General features: G+C 47.8%; 1 protein-coding gene across 1 annotated transcript in view; it reads right to left on the bottom strand.

Annotated features, from left to right (window-relative positions):
- Positions 1-18,400, bottom strand: part of LOC146202741 (alcohol dehydrogenase class-3-like) — a 75,439-nt gene that overhangs the window by 12,585 nt on the left and 44,454 nt on the right. The window contains exon 6 of the mRNA XM_084585013.1: positions 801-1,017. Within this exon, the coding sequence (XP_084441139.1) occupies positions 801-1,017 (217 nt within the window). The remainder of the gene's footprint in view (positions 1-800; positions 1,018-18,400) is intronic.

The raw sequence follows: 18,400 nt of genomic DNA, 5'->3' as shown, positions 1-18,400 counted from the left end.
GCGTACTCGAGTTTAGGTCTAATCATGGTGTTATATGCTAGCTGTTTGACGTCGGAAGGAGCTTGTTTTAACTTATGTCTAAGAGAATTTAGCTTCCTCTCTGTACAACTGAAGTCACAGCGATTCACTTTATATGGCTATATTGTTCTCTGGTCCATCAGTATTAGCCGGACAGCAGATTTCAGCCATGGTTAACTGAGTAAGCGATAACCGAGCGTCAACCCGCTGGTATCACAAGGTCTGAGAACACCCCAGCTTCAAGAACAAGATGTGTCCAGGGACAGTTATGAAGTTATGCGTACAGGACTAGCACTTCATTAGCGTAGTGGCAAGTTCTATTGAGCACAAACACAATTCGTGGGACAGGTTCCCTAAATCCAGATATAGAGTCCACAGGGCTTATCTGCTCGGAAAAGAAAAAGTTTTTTGTTACATACTCGTTGTACGCATCTGATATATATATATATATATATATATATATATATATATATATATATATATATATATATATATATATATAATACCATCGCAATAAAAATGTGCGTGCACGGACATTATAATTATCACAAAACCTCGTAATACTTCAAGCCCTGGAAGTTTCGTGCCAAATATATTGGCTGATGGCGGAATGAAGCATAACATTTACACTTTTCAGCGTGTAATATCCAGTGCACTGTATACCAGAAGTCCCAGTAAGGTGCGAGTGGCATGAGCGTTGGCAGTGGTTCTTTTCTCCTCTTTCTCCTGGAGACCCTTCAACGTTCCCCCACAGTGTCCAGATAGAAGAATGGGGCACTCACCTTTCTGGAACTTGGCCTCGTTGATGTCAATGCCAATGATGGTCTTGGCGCCACGTTCCTTGGCACCCATGACGGCCGATAGGCCAACGGCACCCAGGCCCCAAATGGCCACCTTACTCTCCTTGGTGATCATGGCCACGTTCATAGTGGCGCCGTAGCCCCTGGACACAGCGCAGCCCAGCAGCCACACCTTGTCCAGCGGCGCCGCAATGTTGATCTGCGCCAGTCATTTTGCCTCACATACCTGGCCTCTACCACAATGTAAGTGCGTCTCTCCTCGCTCAGTGTAACCGTCACGGCACCATGAAAACCAGTTTTCCTTCCATTGCTACTTTTATACACAGTTCGACCTCGAGCGCACTCCTGCAGCGGTGAGCTTCGTGGGGCGTCAGTAAAGAGCCTACGGTGGTTGCAGGGTTCGGGGTGCGACCAAAGTTTCATGATTTGAACTCGAAGGATACCAAAATTTTGCTCAAATTGTGCGAAGTTCAAACTAATGGAAGCCCGAACCGAATGAGTGCTAACACAGTACTGCATTACACGGAGCGAACTGCGGACATTTCAGAGCTCCAACCCTCCCGTACACCAGGCGCGTAGCCAGTGGGGGGGGGGGGGGGGGCTTATGGGGCTTCAGCCCCCCCCCCCCCCCCCCCGAAATGTTTTCGTGCTGTCATGCACCGCCGACCAAAACTACCACCGGCGCTCGAAAGCATTCTGGGTTTTGTCTACAATATCTTTTTCCGGTTCGTTCAAAAATACATTTCGGCACGAACATTACGAACTTGGGGGCTACATTTCGTAGCAACGCCCATGCAGACGGAGTCACGTAAAGCCAGGAACCATTTCCGAGCACTAAGTTTCAAGGGCGTTTAGATAGCGAGCGTGCTCGTCGCGTCAACTCGCGCCGGCCGCGGAGGTGGGGGTGGACGACGAAACAAGACAGGTTTCCATTGCCGCTCAGTGTTTCAAAGGTGGTATTTCCCTCGCCTTCGACTCCCCGCTTCCTCAAAATCCCTGTGTCTCTCTTTTGGGGCTTTCTTTTTTCTCGTGCCTTCTGCGAATCCTCACCGTGCTGTAGCAGCTCTTAGTGGTACTCCCTCGCCCTTCTCCCCGTACACTATGCTTTCTCCGTGGTTGCGCTTTTTGTTTGCGTTTTTTTTTTTCGTTTTCACGCTTCTTCCTAAGCGCTGAAGAGAAGGAGCTGAACATTGGCCCAGGAGCGTTTTGGTTCTTTTATTGCACCTCGTTTTTTTTTTTCCTACACCGCTCTACGCCGCCCTACGCATCTTGCGGACGCCGGGGAGCGACCGCGGCCAAAAGGCATCGAAGCGGCGCCGATGGCGGCGGAGTGACCGTTTGTCTCCTGATGAGGCGCCCAAGCCCCCTCCCCGCCACCCCCTTTTTCGGGATGGAGACGGAGACGAGCTGCCCTTTCAGACCTTAATCCCCCTTAAAACAGAAACTGACCTTGCGGGCGCCGGTGAGCGACCGTGACCAAAGGCACCGAAGCGGCGCCGACGGCGGCGGAGTGATCCTTTGTCTCCTACTGCGGCGCCCAAGGCCCCCCCCCCCCCCCCCCCCCCAGGTTTACACAGGTACTGCTTCTAGACAAAACACTCCTACCGCCACTGAAGACGAGAGGTTGGCTTCAGAGACTCACCTGAAAATTGTGCCGCCGGCGCTTGCATTGCCTGTTCCAACATGATCCTCTGGTGAGAATGCCCGCCTAATTTTTATTATTCGTTGAATCAGGATACAGTTTGAACTTTGAAAACAGCGCGTTCATATACCGTACTAAATAGTGGTGTCTTAAATCTTTACTCCTCTCAGATTCCCAGAAGGTGGAAACAAGCAAGTTTGACATTGGGATGTACGAGAGTGGCTCCAGAATAGAGGATCAGACCAGATATCATCTGTTAACTTCTCCTTGGATTCCTCCGAAAGGTTACGTGTTCAAATGTACGAAAGATCTGAAGCAAAAACGGAGGTTTCAGTCCGCTTGTCTAGACAGGTACCGATGGCTCAGCTACTCAGCGCTTCAAGAAGGTGCGTTTTGCCGAGTGTGTGTCCTTTTCCGCAGACATGAGGTTGGTAAGGGCCAGCATACGCGCACTGGAGCTCTCGTATCCAAGCCGTTCCAGAAATGGAAACACGCCCTCGAAATCTTTGACACGCACGAAAACACTAAATATCACTGTGACTGTCAGCTGGCGGCTGATAATTTTCTCCAAACATTCTCGGGAAGCGCGCCGAATGTGATCGACCAGCCCGACCAGGGCAAGCAAACTCAAATAAGAGACAACAGACGAAGGTTAGGGCCTATTATTGAGACAGTTCTTTTTTGCGGGCGACAAGGTCTGGCCCTTCGTGGCCATAGGGACAGTGGTCCTATTGATTTAAGCACAGGCTGCTCTGAAAATACTGGCATTTTCAGAGCGCTTCTTCGCATGCGAGCTGATTGTGGAGATACAAATCTGAAGAACCATTTGGAAAGTTGTCCCAGTAATGCATCGTATTTAAGTCCAGATGTGCAAAACCAAATTATAGAAATTTGTGGGGAAATTATCAAAGAAAGCCTAGTTGTAAAAATAAACGCTGCAGGCAGCTTCTCCGTACTTGCTGACGAAACGGCAGATATTGCTGGAATCGAGCAGCTCACTGTTCGTGCAAGGTACCTAAACAAGGATGCCAACGATATCGAAGAAGTGTTTTTAGGTTTTGTGCCAATTCAGGACCAAAGTGGTAGGGCCGTCGCAGACACCATTATAAAATTTCTGCTAGACCATGGAATTAATATGCAAAATCTTCGTGGCCAAGGTTATGACGGTGCCAGCTCGATGGCTGGTAAAACGAATGGTGTGCAAGCTGTCGTTCGTGAGAAATATCCAGCCGCATTATACACCCATTGCGCCAGCCACTCCCTCAACCTAGTTCTCTGTGCGGCGTGCTCCATCACAGATATCCGAAACTGGTTTGGGACGCTAAAGGCAGCGTCAAACTTTTTCCGCAAATCTCCTAACCGCTCGCACGTTTTACGAGAAATAAGTTTGATTTGTCCTGAGTCCAGAAGGCAGCGACTTTTGAGATTATGTGAAACGCGCTGGGTGGAAAAGCATGATGCAGTTCTTTCATTTGTAAATCTGTTTGAACCGGTGATCGCGGCACTAGAGGAGATAAAATTAAACGGCAACGGCGAAAGTCCAGTTCAGGCAAATAGTTTGGCGTTGGCACTTTTGTCACCGGCATTCCTTGTGAGCCTGCATGTGGCGGAGCATGTGCTAGCGATGACCCTCCCTCTGTCAAAGAAGCTGCAGACCAGGAACATCGACATGAGCGCTGCCACTGACGACATAGATGTGGTGCAGCAGGCGATCGAAAATGACCGCAAGAATTCGAAAGTTTCTTTTTCAAAAATGTTTGCGCAAGTGCAGGAACTGGCAAAAAAAAAAAATGAATGTTGAAATCACCACCCGACGAGCCGGTGTCCGACAGCAGGATCGTGGGAGCGTTACATCAGAAAATGCTGAGGAATATTTCCGGAGAACTGTATACATTCCATTCATGGACCACGTATTAGCACAGCTACAGCAACGGTTCGAAAAGCACAGGACAATTTTAAAGGGCTTTTCTGTAATTGTACCATCGGCAGTACCACCAATGCAAGATGACCGACAGAAAGGAGCAGAAAATCTCCTGGCCGCTTTTGCGCAGGACGTGGATGTGAAGGCTGCTTTGGGGGAACTGCGGCTATGGTGGACAAAGTGGGCGAACAAAACAGCAAGCCAGCGTCCCAGCACAGGGATAGATGCTCTCTCTCACTGCGACGGCAGCTTCTACCCAAATGTGTACAAGCTGCTGCAAATTCTAGTCACCCTTCCAGTGACCACTGCCAGTGCAGAGAGATCATTTTCAAGCATGAGATTGCTAAAAAACTACTTGCCTTCTACAATGTCTGAAGAACGCATGGTTGGGCTGGCGCTTCTATACGCCCACAGAAACGTCGACATCAACGTGTCCGAAGTGATTGACCGCTTTGCTAAACTGCCGCGCCGAGTTTGTCCTTTAGATAGCGAAGCAGGAAAAATAATGCAAGTAAAAGCACGGTTCCTTCGGGTTCATAAACGCGTAATTATAAAAACATGATTGTTCATTAGCTTTTAAAACCGCAGACATTTTTGCCTTTTATTGTAACAGTCAGCATCTAGATCAAAATTATCACATGAATGCGAAAATTGCGAGGACATCAATGACCAATTTTGACCGACCTGCTCATTGAAAACCCAGCCCACGCGGCGTTTTTCAACAAGCACACTCGGATAATGGGTAGTTAGAATTGTCGCATCGTGTCAGGGTTTCGTTTGTCCCTTTCATTCTTTTTTAGCTACCTGTCCGTCCTGCTTGGTACCTGTAATATAATGCAAATATATATGCCAACTCACAGCTGTTTACACCGCAACAATGTGCCATATAGATATACTGTGCATGCGATTCCTATATATGTTTATATCTATTTTATTTGGCAAATTATTCTACTGCCTATACTTTCATGAACAGTGCCGTTCAAAATTGTATATATCATCATCACAAACAGCCAAATTTTATTCTCCATGTAAATACTGATTTGTGATGTATTTATTCGTTAGGCTGTATTTTATGTGCACTTTCCTATGTTCTTAATGATGTGCATTTCCTGTTTCGGTCATTTGTCGGCGCCCATGTGATTGTCTAATCTGAATGTCTAATGTGTAATAAAACTTTTTCTAAACACACCTGTCCTGCTTTTTGCAACTTTTTTTTAACCAAAGCAATACCCTTCTTTAATTTTGGGTACAGAATAACTGTTGTCGCTGTGCAGGCAGTTAAAATCTACATTTAATGTATTGATTTTTCCATTCTTCCTCTATTATTCTACCCATATGGTGCTGTCGCGACCGAAGCGTGGCGATCATAGCTTTGTTCTTGCCTAGATCGTCTGTCTTTCTGTGCTTAAACTTTACTATCTGTGATTGCGCAACATGTTTATGTGCCTTGTTTGACGCATCATATGCAGTGACTTTGCTTAGTTGCATAGATATATTGGAGACTTGTACGTATATTTAAATGTCATGTTGCGAGGTTTTGTGCATACATATAGTGAAGTTTGTGTCCAGTGGTAATTGTTTGCCCTTATCAAGTTGTATCATCTCATTTATAATATTTTATTATATCTTCGCATTTGTATGTACATATGTTTCGGAACTCTCCTGCTTTTTCTGTGCGCTCTCTGTTGCGACTATAATTTCACTTAAATTACCCACAGTATACGACCGGTGACAGGTGTTCCTGTGCAATAAATGGAAAAAAGGACAGCGTCATTGGCCGTTGGACGTGTACAAAAATGTAAACAAGCGTCTTGGATGACAGATTCAATAAAGCATTTCCCGTCAAAGTGTTCATTTCTTGGCCTTTACGTTTTCATATCAGCGGTATGCACTGCTTTGCTGGTTTCGAACTGATATAGTTCTAGATTTCGTTTAATATTTTCTTTACTTATTCAACAGACAGAATCAGGGAAGCATTGATGTCAGTTATTTCTGCCACAATGTTTGTCACATACATATATGTTCTTTTATAATAAAGTTAATATTTTACATTTGTCTTGGCAGTGCGTACTGCGTGGCATTCAAGAATTCGTTTGCAGCACCTAATACACAATGCCTATTGGCTATTGGCTGGAATTAATCATATTTCATCCATCGACAAATTCTATATGGAGGAGGACGCGCTGCAACGTGAGCCCCCCCCCCCCCCCCCCCGAACAAAATTTCTGGCTACGCCACTGCCGTGCACCACCCCTTTACCCGCCATCAGGCACCCTCCTTTTGAGTCACAGATCTGACCGCTGTCGTGGTCAGTTTCTCCGCAGCCGCTGAGAAATGAGGGCCGGGGCTTGACTGGTATACAGCCTGCCGCGTTAATACGACCCTCGATTAAATATCACGAGTCGATTTGTGGACAATTTTACTGGGGGCCGAGCTCTTTCAGTGTATCTCTCGCCGCCCGGACAATGGAGAAGGGGTAAATGCAGAGGGCTCACGGGGCCTATACAGTTTTGTCGCTTTATAATAGACAGTGGTGACACCAAACTATCTTCTGCCCCCCCCCTTCCCCCCCTATCTCCTGAATGCCTCATTTTCTGCACTTTGAGCGCCGGTCAGTTCAGAAATGCAATTAAAAAGTTTAAATAACTAAGCAATGAACCGTTTATTTTCTGGTTTCATCTTTCACGGCGCGAAGTTGCCTATCCGACCCACCTTATCGTTTTCCGTATTGTGCGTATAAACAGCTATGAAGAAAACTCTCTCTGCAGCTTTTGGAAGTAGACCGCCAAATTCAGTCGCTTACAGCCGACTGAGCCCTGCCGTCATGCATGTGAACAGTTGTGGTATAAGTTAACTCACTTATTAATGACACGCTGTTAAGCTATCATAGACCACAAGACGCATCAAGTAGCATTGTATTATTTCAATCATGATAGTGTCCGGGGTAATGAGCTTGTAGTTTCAAAATTAGTCTAGCTTCAACCTCACTAGCCGCCCCGATGCACAAAAAGATGACATTAATCATGTCGTTGCGCTCGTCCTGTCGTTGCCTCTGTTTTTTGTGTTGTCTTTTTGCGCATAGCCTTAATGGCATTACATGATTCAAGCCAACTAGCCCGATAACAAATCTTGATGACATTAATCGCTTGGCGATTCTTTATCAGTGACGACTCGCTTCATGAACAGTTTTGCTTGGGAACCAAAGTGTCCCAATTAAGGAGGCATGATTGTGTTAATATAAGAGGTGAGTGCCGATTAATACACCAGGAAGGGGGGGGGGGGGGGGCAAATACCTTTCTGGTGAAGGAGTGCGTTTCTGGTGCGGGTACCCAGGATCAGTCTGGAATGCCCAGACCTGTATTGACACAATTCCATCGACACAAGAATTTTCATAACTAAGAAATAAGGAAGTGGGCACATTTTCAATATTCCGAATTATTTAATTTGTTTTCTAATGTCCATGACTTGTTTGATTTTCTCGATGTTTTAACGCATCGGTGTAGCAGTAGTGTTACGTAGTGAGCGAAAAATCCCGAGTATGGCCCTGGCTGGCGATAGCTGGCAGCTTACATGGTTGAGCACTCACGTTACATTTGACAGGAGCTGCCAACTCTGGCCTCTCCTTTCATATGGGAGGTTGGTATACAAGAATCAGCCTGCCAGGAACCTTGCATTGACGTTACCCTTATGCCACGCAGGCACGTTCATATGGCATGGTTAAGAAGCGGAGCTTAAAAGTCCCCCATAATTTTTGTTTGTTTCGGTGGAGTCTCTCTCTCTCTCTCTCTCTCTCTCTATATATATATATATATATATATATATATATATATATATATATATATATATATATATATATCGACCCCTGTATAATCACTAAGGAATATACATCCAGACCTTTCCCCATAACATCCGGTCTACCAGAATGATCTTTACTCGGTCTTCTGCTTTTTCTCTACATTTGCCAGCAACATGTGTTGTCGCTTGGCCGGGTCGAACTGTTGCGAGTATGTGCGGGAGAACAAGGTCTAAGGAGGAGTTATTTGGCTTCTCTAGATTCGCTCGTGCACGCGTAGCGTAAATCAGTGGGGAACAGGCGTGCTTCACGCAAATAATACTCCTGTTTTTGCTCTCTACGGAGAAGCGTGCATACCGGAACTACATGGCGCTCACAAACACCGTGTGCAAACGATAGCAAGGCCGCGGGGTTCGAAGGGGTGTTGCGTTTTTGTATATTTCTTCAAAACATCCAGATGCTCCAGTTATCGAATGCAGCTCAGCACCACGGTGAGCAAGAGGAAGTGGTGGTGGTGCGAGAGTAAAGTATTAAAATAAAGTTACCAATGAACGTTTAACTAAAGGATGACGCCACGCAGGACGGTACGACGTTTTCATTTTTTTTTTCTTTCTATATTCTGAAGGGTCGCAATGCGTGCTGTATGGTCGATGAAATACTTAGAGAAGGACTGGTCGTAGCGCGTTTGCGTGTTTTTTTACCTCGCTTATGTGCAGCGTCCAGAGCACCTTGGCTGTATTCATGTCTTTCTCATGTAGAGGAGTAGAAGGTAGCGCGCGTTACCGTTGCCAAAAAAAGTATCGCACGTTACTTTGCCGTTACTCCATGTCCATAAATTTTAAACAGTGCGCCTTCGCTCCAAGAATGCACGATAACAATTTTTAATGCTCATATTTCACAGAAATTTCCAGCTATAAACAACGATTTTTTCCGAAATCCCGATTTAACGAGAATACTTTGCACAAATGTGCAGGAGCTTAGCAATGTTATAGTGGCCTAAAGTTGCCTGCAGAGTTACATGTGATGGCTTCTAACTGTGTGCCAAATGGTGAAGCCATTTTCTGAGTGTGATATCAAAAACGAAAATGCGCAAATTGCATCGCAATAAAGAGATGCTTAAATGGCACAATTCCGGAAAAATATATTTGCACTCGCAACCTCTTTTTATTTTTTTTTTTCACTTGAACCTGTATAATTACCGCAAAAAAAAAAAAATGGACGAGTGTTTATGTGAAGGTGTTCACGGCTGGCTTAAATCGCTCAGGAATTCAATAACCAAAAATATAGCCGCAGTTGTAGGTAGAAAGGAACAGAATTTAATTTGAAAACAAAGTTGATAAGCAGCGCTAGAGTATTGCAACGACAGCTTTCTAATAACTGCAACTCGCTGAGCAATTAACAGGCAAGTGTGTGAATGTGCTTTTCTCGCGAACGCCACTTTTGGCGCGGGATATGCAGTGAAAGCTTGAGAAACGTCTTCGGGAAATGCAAAAATAAAAAGGCACAGAAAACTGGAGGAATTTCGCTGGTTGGGAAACTCGCCACCGACGTTAATCGATCATATAGGTTTAGGTGTCCACCGAGAAATGAAGCAGGTACAGCGCCTTTATTTCCATAAAGAACAATCGCGGAGTGAAAAGGCGATGTTAAAGGCATATATTTTCGAGTAGAACTCTTGCTTGGGCTAGTTGGTACACTCTTTGTGGGCTTTCTTTGTCCGTTTTGTGTGCTATCTTTGTCCTCGTCCGTCGCACCGTATTATTTTTGGTTAAAGGTATTATTGCGTTGACTCTTAACGTGAAGCTTAATTTTTTTTCGACGGTTATTTTTATGTACAGTCCTTAATTGTTATTCAGTTTCGTCTGTTTATGCGACTCTACTCCATATAGCGCAAAGTAATTGTTCGTGACCTTATTCATGAGTGTTGCAGTCATAAACGTTGCTATTACTATACGTGACACGCCAGTGATGCAAAGTGCCTCTACCCCCACATTTTCTCATCCCCCCCATAGAAATTTTGACTGCACTTAATTTCATTTCCTGGGGAAACACTTCGGGCAAAAAACGGAGTACGCAGGTGAGAGGACAGAAGATAGATCGAGAAAACAATTCGGGCAGCCAGCGACTGCAGCGGTTTTCAGCATATCATTGCCTTCTATGCGGATGTTCTGGCCTATGTTTATCAATGAATGAAACTATTCTAGCAAAAAAAAAAAAAAAACACTTCAAACACAATCCTGCTCAGTCTAAAGCATTGAACATAATGTGTATATGTAGATAATAGATGCATGCATGTGGACACGCAATGTTCACGGCCACCGTGCGTGCGTATTCTCTCACGAAAAGCCCTGCGGAAATCGTGAGGGAATCGTTGTGTACCTTCTCTCCTCCTACAGACTCCTGAAAGACAAGGTCAGCTTCCTATTCGCTTTGCACACGCCGGGCCGGATCCTACTAACAAAGGCGCATGGATGCAAAGCAGAAGCTCATGGTCATCGAGTAGGCCACAGGGTAATTCCTGTCACCCATTGCGCTTTGCGTCATATCGTTCAGGCCATCTCATTACAACGAAGTATCAGACATGCCCAGGAGCGAATTATTCAATGTCCTCCAATTTTGACCCTTTTTATCAAATTAGGAAAACAAAATCGTTTCATGAGGTCAACGCGTAAATAAAAAATTGGCTGTGGCTTTGCTCGGCTATACCAGGATATATGTAGCGGAAGCTGAGGCATAGCTTTGTTAGCCTTGGTTAATCTTTATTGCACGTCCAGGTTAGTGTGGTTGCCTGGATAGGTCTCTGCGGCTCGTCGCCTTCGCCTGTTTTCATTCCAACGCGAAGCCTGGCTTGTTTAATTCTTTCCGACTCGCTTTCCATGTCTATACAAACACGGCGACGTTGTTGTTGCTGTTGCAACTGTAGGAAGAAGGAAACGAAAATGCACGGGCCTGCTACTGGCTCTGTAGCTCGAGCCACCTCCGCTGCCTCGTGCGGACAGAAGAGAAAAAAAGAAATTATCTGGGGTTTAGCTTTAGTTAAACCCGACAGGTTGCGTAACCAAAGCCGACGTAGCTTCCTCTTTTGGTTATTTCTTCTTCTTGTGGCGCGGCGTGGCTACCGACCAGGTTCATCCGACGGTTTGAAGAAGGGTCCCATCTGCGGTCGCTCTAAAGATCAAACGTAGCTACCGGCCGGGTTTACGCGACGGGCTGAAACCTGGCATAGTATTGCTTACGCAATAATAGAGAAGAAAGAAAAAGAAGAGGGAGAGAAAGGACGCAACAGCCGTCCTCTCGAGCGTCCCCGCTGCTCTCTTCACCTTCATTCTCTCTTTGCTGCTGCCATGGAGGAAGGAATAAGCTTAGGAGAGGCCCTTGCCATTCCCAATGCATTGGAGAAAGTGTGGCAGAAGTGACGTAAAAATTAGGGTTAGTCAAGTCGGGCCATTAGCAACGGCGACGTTGTTGCTATGAAAACTCGGGCCACTAGCAACAGCGTTGCTAAGGGCCCTTGGTACGTGAGCGTCGCGGAGAAAAAAATTACCGACGATTACGTTACTTCCTAACGCGAAATTTGAGCGCAGCAAATAAGCTGTTTCACCTTTTCGATAGATTGCGGCAAAGAAATCGAGCAACACATGTATGCGCTATCACAGAATTTTTTAGAGCGCGCGAAGAAAGGAATTAAGTTCGAGCCGGCGCTTTGACAACCGGAGACTCGCAGGAAGAGGGGGGAGGGGGGCGGCGTGTACACCCAGCGGCAAACGATGGGGGCAGAAGCGCGCGCAGCAAGCGGACAACGCGATAAAGGGAGGAGGGAAGAGATAGCAGCGACTGACTGATGCTGCTGACGCCGATAGTGAGTCAACCCCAGCTGCGGAGTTGGTTTCAGGGACAACGCCGCCGATGCCGACGCAAACAATATGATACCCTCGCTTCCGCAGCGCCAAGAACCAGGTCTAGCCGTGGGAAGGTGGTCACGTATTCGTCGACGTGCCGGGGCCTACGTGAAATAACCGGCGCGTCGGCAACTGAAGAGCACCCTATCCGCCACACAGGAACAGGGGGGGGGGGGGGGACCCTCCCCTCCTCTTTCTGCATGGCGGCGACGGTGTTCTATGCAGTCACGTTATCTTGACTCTCTAGCGGCGTCAGCGGCATCCAGCGGTATCAGTCGGTCGCTGCTAGCGCTGGGGGGATGAAAGGGGGGCGGAGCTGGTTACGAGGCCGACGACGACGCCGACGCGAAACCCAGGAGCGGACGCCAAAGAGCTGCGCTCTAAAAAATGCAGAGGGTAAAGGAGTAGAGACGTTACAGCGTCCGGTCGCGGCGCGGCCGCACCGGCTTCAAAAAAATGTCGTTAGGGCCTCTTCTAAGTTCTTTCCTTCCTCCATGGCTGCTGTTATGCGCTCTGACGTCATGCGCAGCGCACCTGTTGCTCCTCTCCTGTTTCCGCGCATGCGCACTAGTTGCTTGTCTTACACACGGCGAAATGCGAGGAGGTGGTTTTTAGGCAGCGGCGGTGAGAGCGGTGCAACGCGGTGGAAATTGGTGCCGCTGCGAAATCGCTGCATCGCGGCCATTGCGCGCTCCTTCGTCGTTCACGACTGACATTCTCGTTCAGGTCTTCGAGGTGTGCGGATGTGTCCCTGCTCGCCTCCCGCGATATCGTCGCGCCTCGCTCCGTCGCGCCAGCTTCGCCGCCGCCGAGCACCTTCGCCTGCGCCCGCTACCGTCCGTAGCGGCAGGCGTACGTCCTCGCTCGTCGCGCGCTCCCCAGCGCCGGCGAGTTCCTTCTACTAGGAGGTCTTCACAGCAGTCGGCCGCGTCAGCAGCCACCCGCTACCTCTCCTAGAGGCCCAGCTCGGCGGGCCGCTTCGGCGGCCGCGGCGCCCTACTCCCCGAAAAAGGATTTCCTCGGGACCGCCGTCGTTCGCTGCGGCGGCGCCCCCCCCCCCCTCTCTACTTCATGGTTAGCAGCCTGCAGAACCGCCCGCGGCTTCCTGCAGCTCCTCGGACCTGGGACACACCCTGGCTAACTCTGGCTGCACCCTGGTGACGCGAGAACCCTGCCTCCCCCATCGCCACGGACCACGTGTTGCTGCGGATCCTGGCGACCTACCCGCCGCGCTGCTGCTGCTGCAGCAGTTCCCGGCGGCTTCCCCAGTTGCCGCCCGACCTCGTCGTCGCGGTGACTCCCTGCTGACATCTTTGTGATGCCGCAGTGCTCGCTGCGCTCGTGCTTCTTGCCAAGCCAGCACGCTTGCCACGCGCAAGCCACCCGCCGTCCTCGCAGCACCAGTGGTGTGCACCGAGGCGGCTCCACCTCGCCGCCATGGACCACGTGTTTTCGTGAATCCTGGCACCCCCTCCTGCTGCTACCCGGATACTCCGGGACAGCTCCCCGTGGGCTCCCTGCTCGCGGGCCTCGGCGCGCTGTCTACGGACGGTCTCCTCAGCGCCACCCGCCGCGCTGCTGCCTTGGCAGCAGTCTATCGCGGTCCCCTCCTGCTGCGGTGGTTGCCCCAATCGCCGTGGCGCCCTTCTGTCACCAGCAGTCCTTCCTGTGCCTCGCAGAGGCGCAGTACCAGGCTTCGCCTGGAGCACCCGCAAGCGCGCTGCACCGGAGGCTGCGCACCGACCTGCCGACGTTCACCGGGCTGTTTGCTTGGTGCGGGCCAAGACGACAAGACGATCTCCCCCCCCCCCCACCCCTCCCCACATCCCACTTCCCCATCCCCCGGACACCAAGAGTGCCGCCGCATAACCCGTGTCCGGTCCCCTCCCTCCCCCCCCCCCCCCCCCCCGTGAATATCCCAAAGTTCCCAACCAACCAACCATCGCGGCCAATGTAGCTTTCGCGACAAAAATGATAGGAACAGCACAATAACACAAAGCCAGCAGGACCAACAGGGCCACATATCTGTGGATCCACCACAATATGTAGTATGCTAAACGATCCATGCAGCAAACAACGCCGAAGAAACCGTCCAGGGCAGCGAGTATTGCAGTATGTAATGTTCGTGTCAAATAAATTGGTCAAAGAAAGTGAAATATTTGTGAGACTTTATGTAATAGTGCTTCAAACATTTTACGTTCGCATCGACGAACATACTCATATAGTATATAGATAAGCAACGGCAGGAATAAGTAAACGATCGAAGAGCTTGCCCCTTGTAATTATGAAATCTGCGTCACCCCATGAGCTGTGTTGTCGCTCCTGCACATCGTCCTCCTGATTTCAGCGAGATGGTGGTGGTGTACTGAATGAAAACGGGAAGAAAGTATGCCCCATTCCTGGAAGAAACCTGAACGGTGTATGACGCAAAACAATAAAGGGAAGGAAGTGTTAGTAGGAAAGAATGAAAATAACAAAGGGACGGAAAGAAAATGCACAGTAGAGGGAATTAAGAAAGCCTGTATATGCAGTGCACAATAAAATACACATACTCTCAAAACGCTCTGATGTGGTGGTGCAGTGGTTCGCTCGACTATTGCGCCCAAGTATGCGGGATCGAATCCCGTCCACGGCGGCCGCTTTTCGATAGAGGCGAAAAGCAAGACGTACCCTGTGCTGTGCGATGTCAGTGCACGTTAAAGAACCCCAGGTGGTAGAAATTTTCGGCACCCTCTACTATGATGATTTAGGACGTTAAACCCCACAAACCAAACCAGACATACTCAAAACAAGCCAATACGTTAGCGGATCATAGGCTCTATCAATTCACTTCCGTGCGCGCAGGTGACATTTCGGTTACCTTGTCTGCAGCTACGCCAAGTTGTTTTTATGTTTTACTGTAGTACTGTAGCACGATAGCGCTAAGCGGCGTGTGAAGCGGCGTCCGCTGAACGATTTGAGTAACTAGAAAAACTCCAACAAGGGACTGATTTCGCTCGCGGAGGAATTGGTGTCGGCTACTTAATTTGTACCGACTATAGTTCATGTCAAAAATTTTATGAACCAACGTGCACCGCCTAGTTGAGTCAAAAGATTATCTTACTGAAGAAGTCGCTTCAAAGCTTTGCTGATGGTATGCCTCCTTCGCTGGTTGCTTACGTTAGTTAGGGTGGGTTTTTCTCTGTGTGCTTATCCGCACAATGCAGGTAGCGCGTAAGTTCCTGCCATTTTGCCGCCGTAGTATGCCTCTGGTAATGGCAAACATTAATGCTCACCCTCCCAACTTTTTTAAACTTGGACGTACGAGCGTCAACCGCCGAGTCGTTAAGCGCCTTATGACGGAGCACAGCGGCAAAATTAGCGAGAATATGCGCATGCGCGCAAGTCCTGGGCATCTTCTCTCGGCCAGGTTGTTACAGTAACGACACCCAGCCCTACATGCTTTGTGTCCGTTATCATTTTTCTTTGGCTTTCTTTCCACAGTCTAGAAAAGATTAGGGGAGGAAACGTGGTGCCGCCTTCATTCCTATGGGAGAAGGTGTAAATTGATAAAAGAAATAATCCGATTAGACGTCGTCGCTACCGCGCTTCAAACGCCTTTCACCTGCTTTCTTACCCGTGAGAGGAAACAAATCCTTATGCAGGCTTTGTTTTTATTTTGCCCTTGCTCTCGAGAAGAGCAGTAAACTTGTTTCGGGTAACAAAGTCGGCAAGGCGTACGCCTGCGCTATTCTTTTCAAGATGAAAGTTTTTAATCAGCAGGACTTCCAGTAACATATAGCTTTTCTTTCTTTTTTTTTTTCTTGCGGCAGAAAAGTGCTGTTGCGATTATCAGGAAAAAGAAAAGTTGTGATACGTATGTACTTGGAGGCTAACGAAAAGGGTTCTACTTAAGTTGAGGACAACGCAGAGAGCTATGGAACGAAAAATAGTAGGCGTAACGTTAAGAGATAGGAAGCGCGCAGAATGGGCTAGAGAAATAACTCGAGTTAATTACATTCTAAGGGAAATCAAGAAGAAATGGGCATGGGCGGGACACGTAGTGCGAAGAGAGGATAACCGATGGTCGCTTAGGGTAACAAACTGAATTCCAAGGGAAGGAAAGCGTAGCAGGGGGCGGCAGAAATTTAGATGGGCGGATGAGGTTAGAAACTTCGCATGAGTCAAGTGGATGCAGCTAGCACAGGACTGGGTTAATTGGAGGAATATGGGAATATGGGAGGCCTTGCAGTGGGTATAGTCCGGCAGATGATGATGATGATGATGATGATGTAGTATAATAAGAGGATGTATAACGCATTCTAACCGAATGAAGTGCTATCACTTTAGTTATAAATTCATGACCCCGTTCAAAAAAAAAAAAAAAAAAAGAGAGTGCACATCATTTTAGTACAGGCTAATGCCAAATATTTTCGCGCTTCGAGCAATGTGAAAAAATTGAATTGTGTACGTTTTATTATTTTTTTTTTTTTTTATTAGGAGTGCGCTCGCAGTACGCATGAGTGTTTAACCCAACAGTTCGATAAAGCCTATTTCACTGTTCGATAATAGTTATTCGTGTAATGTGCAACAAATATTTCCGAGTGCAGTCACCATCCATGAATGATCTATTTATTGCTCGAGTGTAGTGGAGAAGGGACGAGGGAGAAATTAGCATTTGCCACGTTGTATGCTGCGAGCTTTGAGCTTGGAACAACAATCACGAACTCAGACGTGAAATGCTCCATGCGCCGATTTGTCACGTTCCCGTAGTTCGGAAAATAATAATGCTTATCCAGGTGGCACTCTGCAAACAAGCCTTCCTCCTCCTCTCTGGCCTCTTGAGGATGAAGCAGAGATGAAATAGGAGGGTTGGACAAGCTTGGTGCCGATATAAACCTTGAGCCCCCATGGGTTTCGACCGCCGACCCTGCAGCACTTGACTGACTCCATCGTGGCGGAACATTCAGCTTCTATGAAATCGCAGCACACATGCAAAAATTTGTGACATAAGTCAGCATTCAAAGAGACCAACCTTAGTATATACCCATTTTCATTATTGAACCATGTAATTCAAAGCAGGTAGAAAGTTTCATGCTGATTTTTTCGCAAGTAAACGTCATTTCCCAGCTCAAAGGAACGCGTCGTCTGCTCGAGCGCGTGGCAGGCGACGGGGCGCGCGTCCATGTGTTATGGTGCCTTTGCCTGGCAAATTAATTAGTGAGCCGTCTCGTGATATAGTGCTGCTAACATCAGTTTCTGATTGTGGGACTGGTAGCTCATCTAACAGGTGTGGCGATGTGCTCGAGCATCTCGCACGTCCCTTTTGACTGCAACTCAACAAGATACATCGTTGGATCCTTGCCTTTACAATGTTTGCTACTGCAAAAAAGTGCATAATTATACGCACTGGGGAAGAAGTGCGTTGATACATTGCATTGAAGATGCCACAATTCAGCAAACAAACGAGATCTGACAGCAGTGTAATCGTGCCACTCGGGAAAACCCGGGAAGCTACTGTTTTTACAGAAGTACGAAAAGTGAAAGATGATCTCGGTCCAAATAGTCGACCGTCAAGTTGTTATTGAATGAATGAAGGCCCATCTCTCGCGGTTTCTGCAGCGAGGCTTCAAATTTCCAGCAGCGCATGGTACGCAAAGAAACCAGCTACGAAGCAACTTACCAACGGCCTGTGTGCCTTGCATATGACAGTTAATACGTCCCAAGCTTGAACACCGAACACATGCGTGGTCTGGTTGTGTTTTTGTGTTTCGCTTGTAGGTTTTTTTTTTTTTTTTTTCGTTCTAATTAGGTATCGTTTTAAATATTCCGGTACACACGGATGAGGGGGGGGGGGGGCGCTTACCATAAATGAGTTCATCGGCACGCTTATAATGTTTGACATCATATTTCTTACAATAAAACATACGAAGTAGCTTCTACATATATCTTCCTCTGGGCATAACATATTGAATACAAAAGTAAGAAATTATCACACCAATAAAGTTATGCTTTAACACGATACACGGGATAGCTAGGGCAAAGCACGGCTTCCATATATAGACCGCTTTCGAGGCGAGGAGGAAAAAAGCCTCGAACCGGAACGCGCTGCGCGGCTCCTCCTGTCTGGTATGTGGGGACGTGCGGATAGTAGCGGGCCCGGGGCGGCAAGGCATTCTACGGAGAAAGGGCACACGTTGCAGTCTTTTGCACACAGAGTGTCTTGAATAGCTGCAAAGTATCTAAGCCGATTAGCTGATTTGAGCGATGTGCTTTCTTTCCCTGTTCTTTCTTCTTTCGCCCCTTTCTTTCCTTCATTTCCCTGATCGTTTCATTTCCGCCGGCCGC

The sequence above is a fragment of the Amblyomma maculatum genome, chromosome 1 (genome assembly GCF_055883805.1).
Source record: "Amblyomma maculatum isolate TAMU_Amacu chromosome 1, ASM5588380v1, whole genome shotgun sequence".
NCBI classification, from domain to species: domain Eukaryota; kingdom Metazoa; phylum Arthropoda; class Arachnida; order Ixodida; family Ixodidae; genus Amblyomma; species Amblyomma maculatum.
The sequence above is the reverse complement of the archived record's forward strand: the minus strand, read 5'-3'. Positions and strand labels throughout refer to the sequence as shown.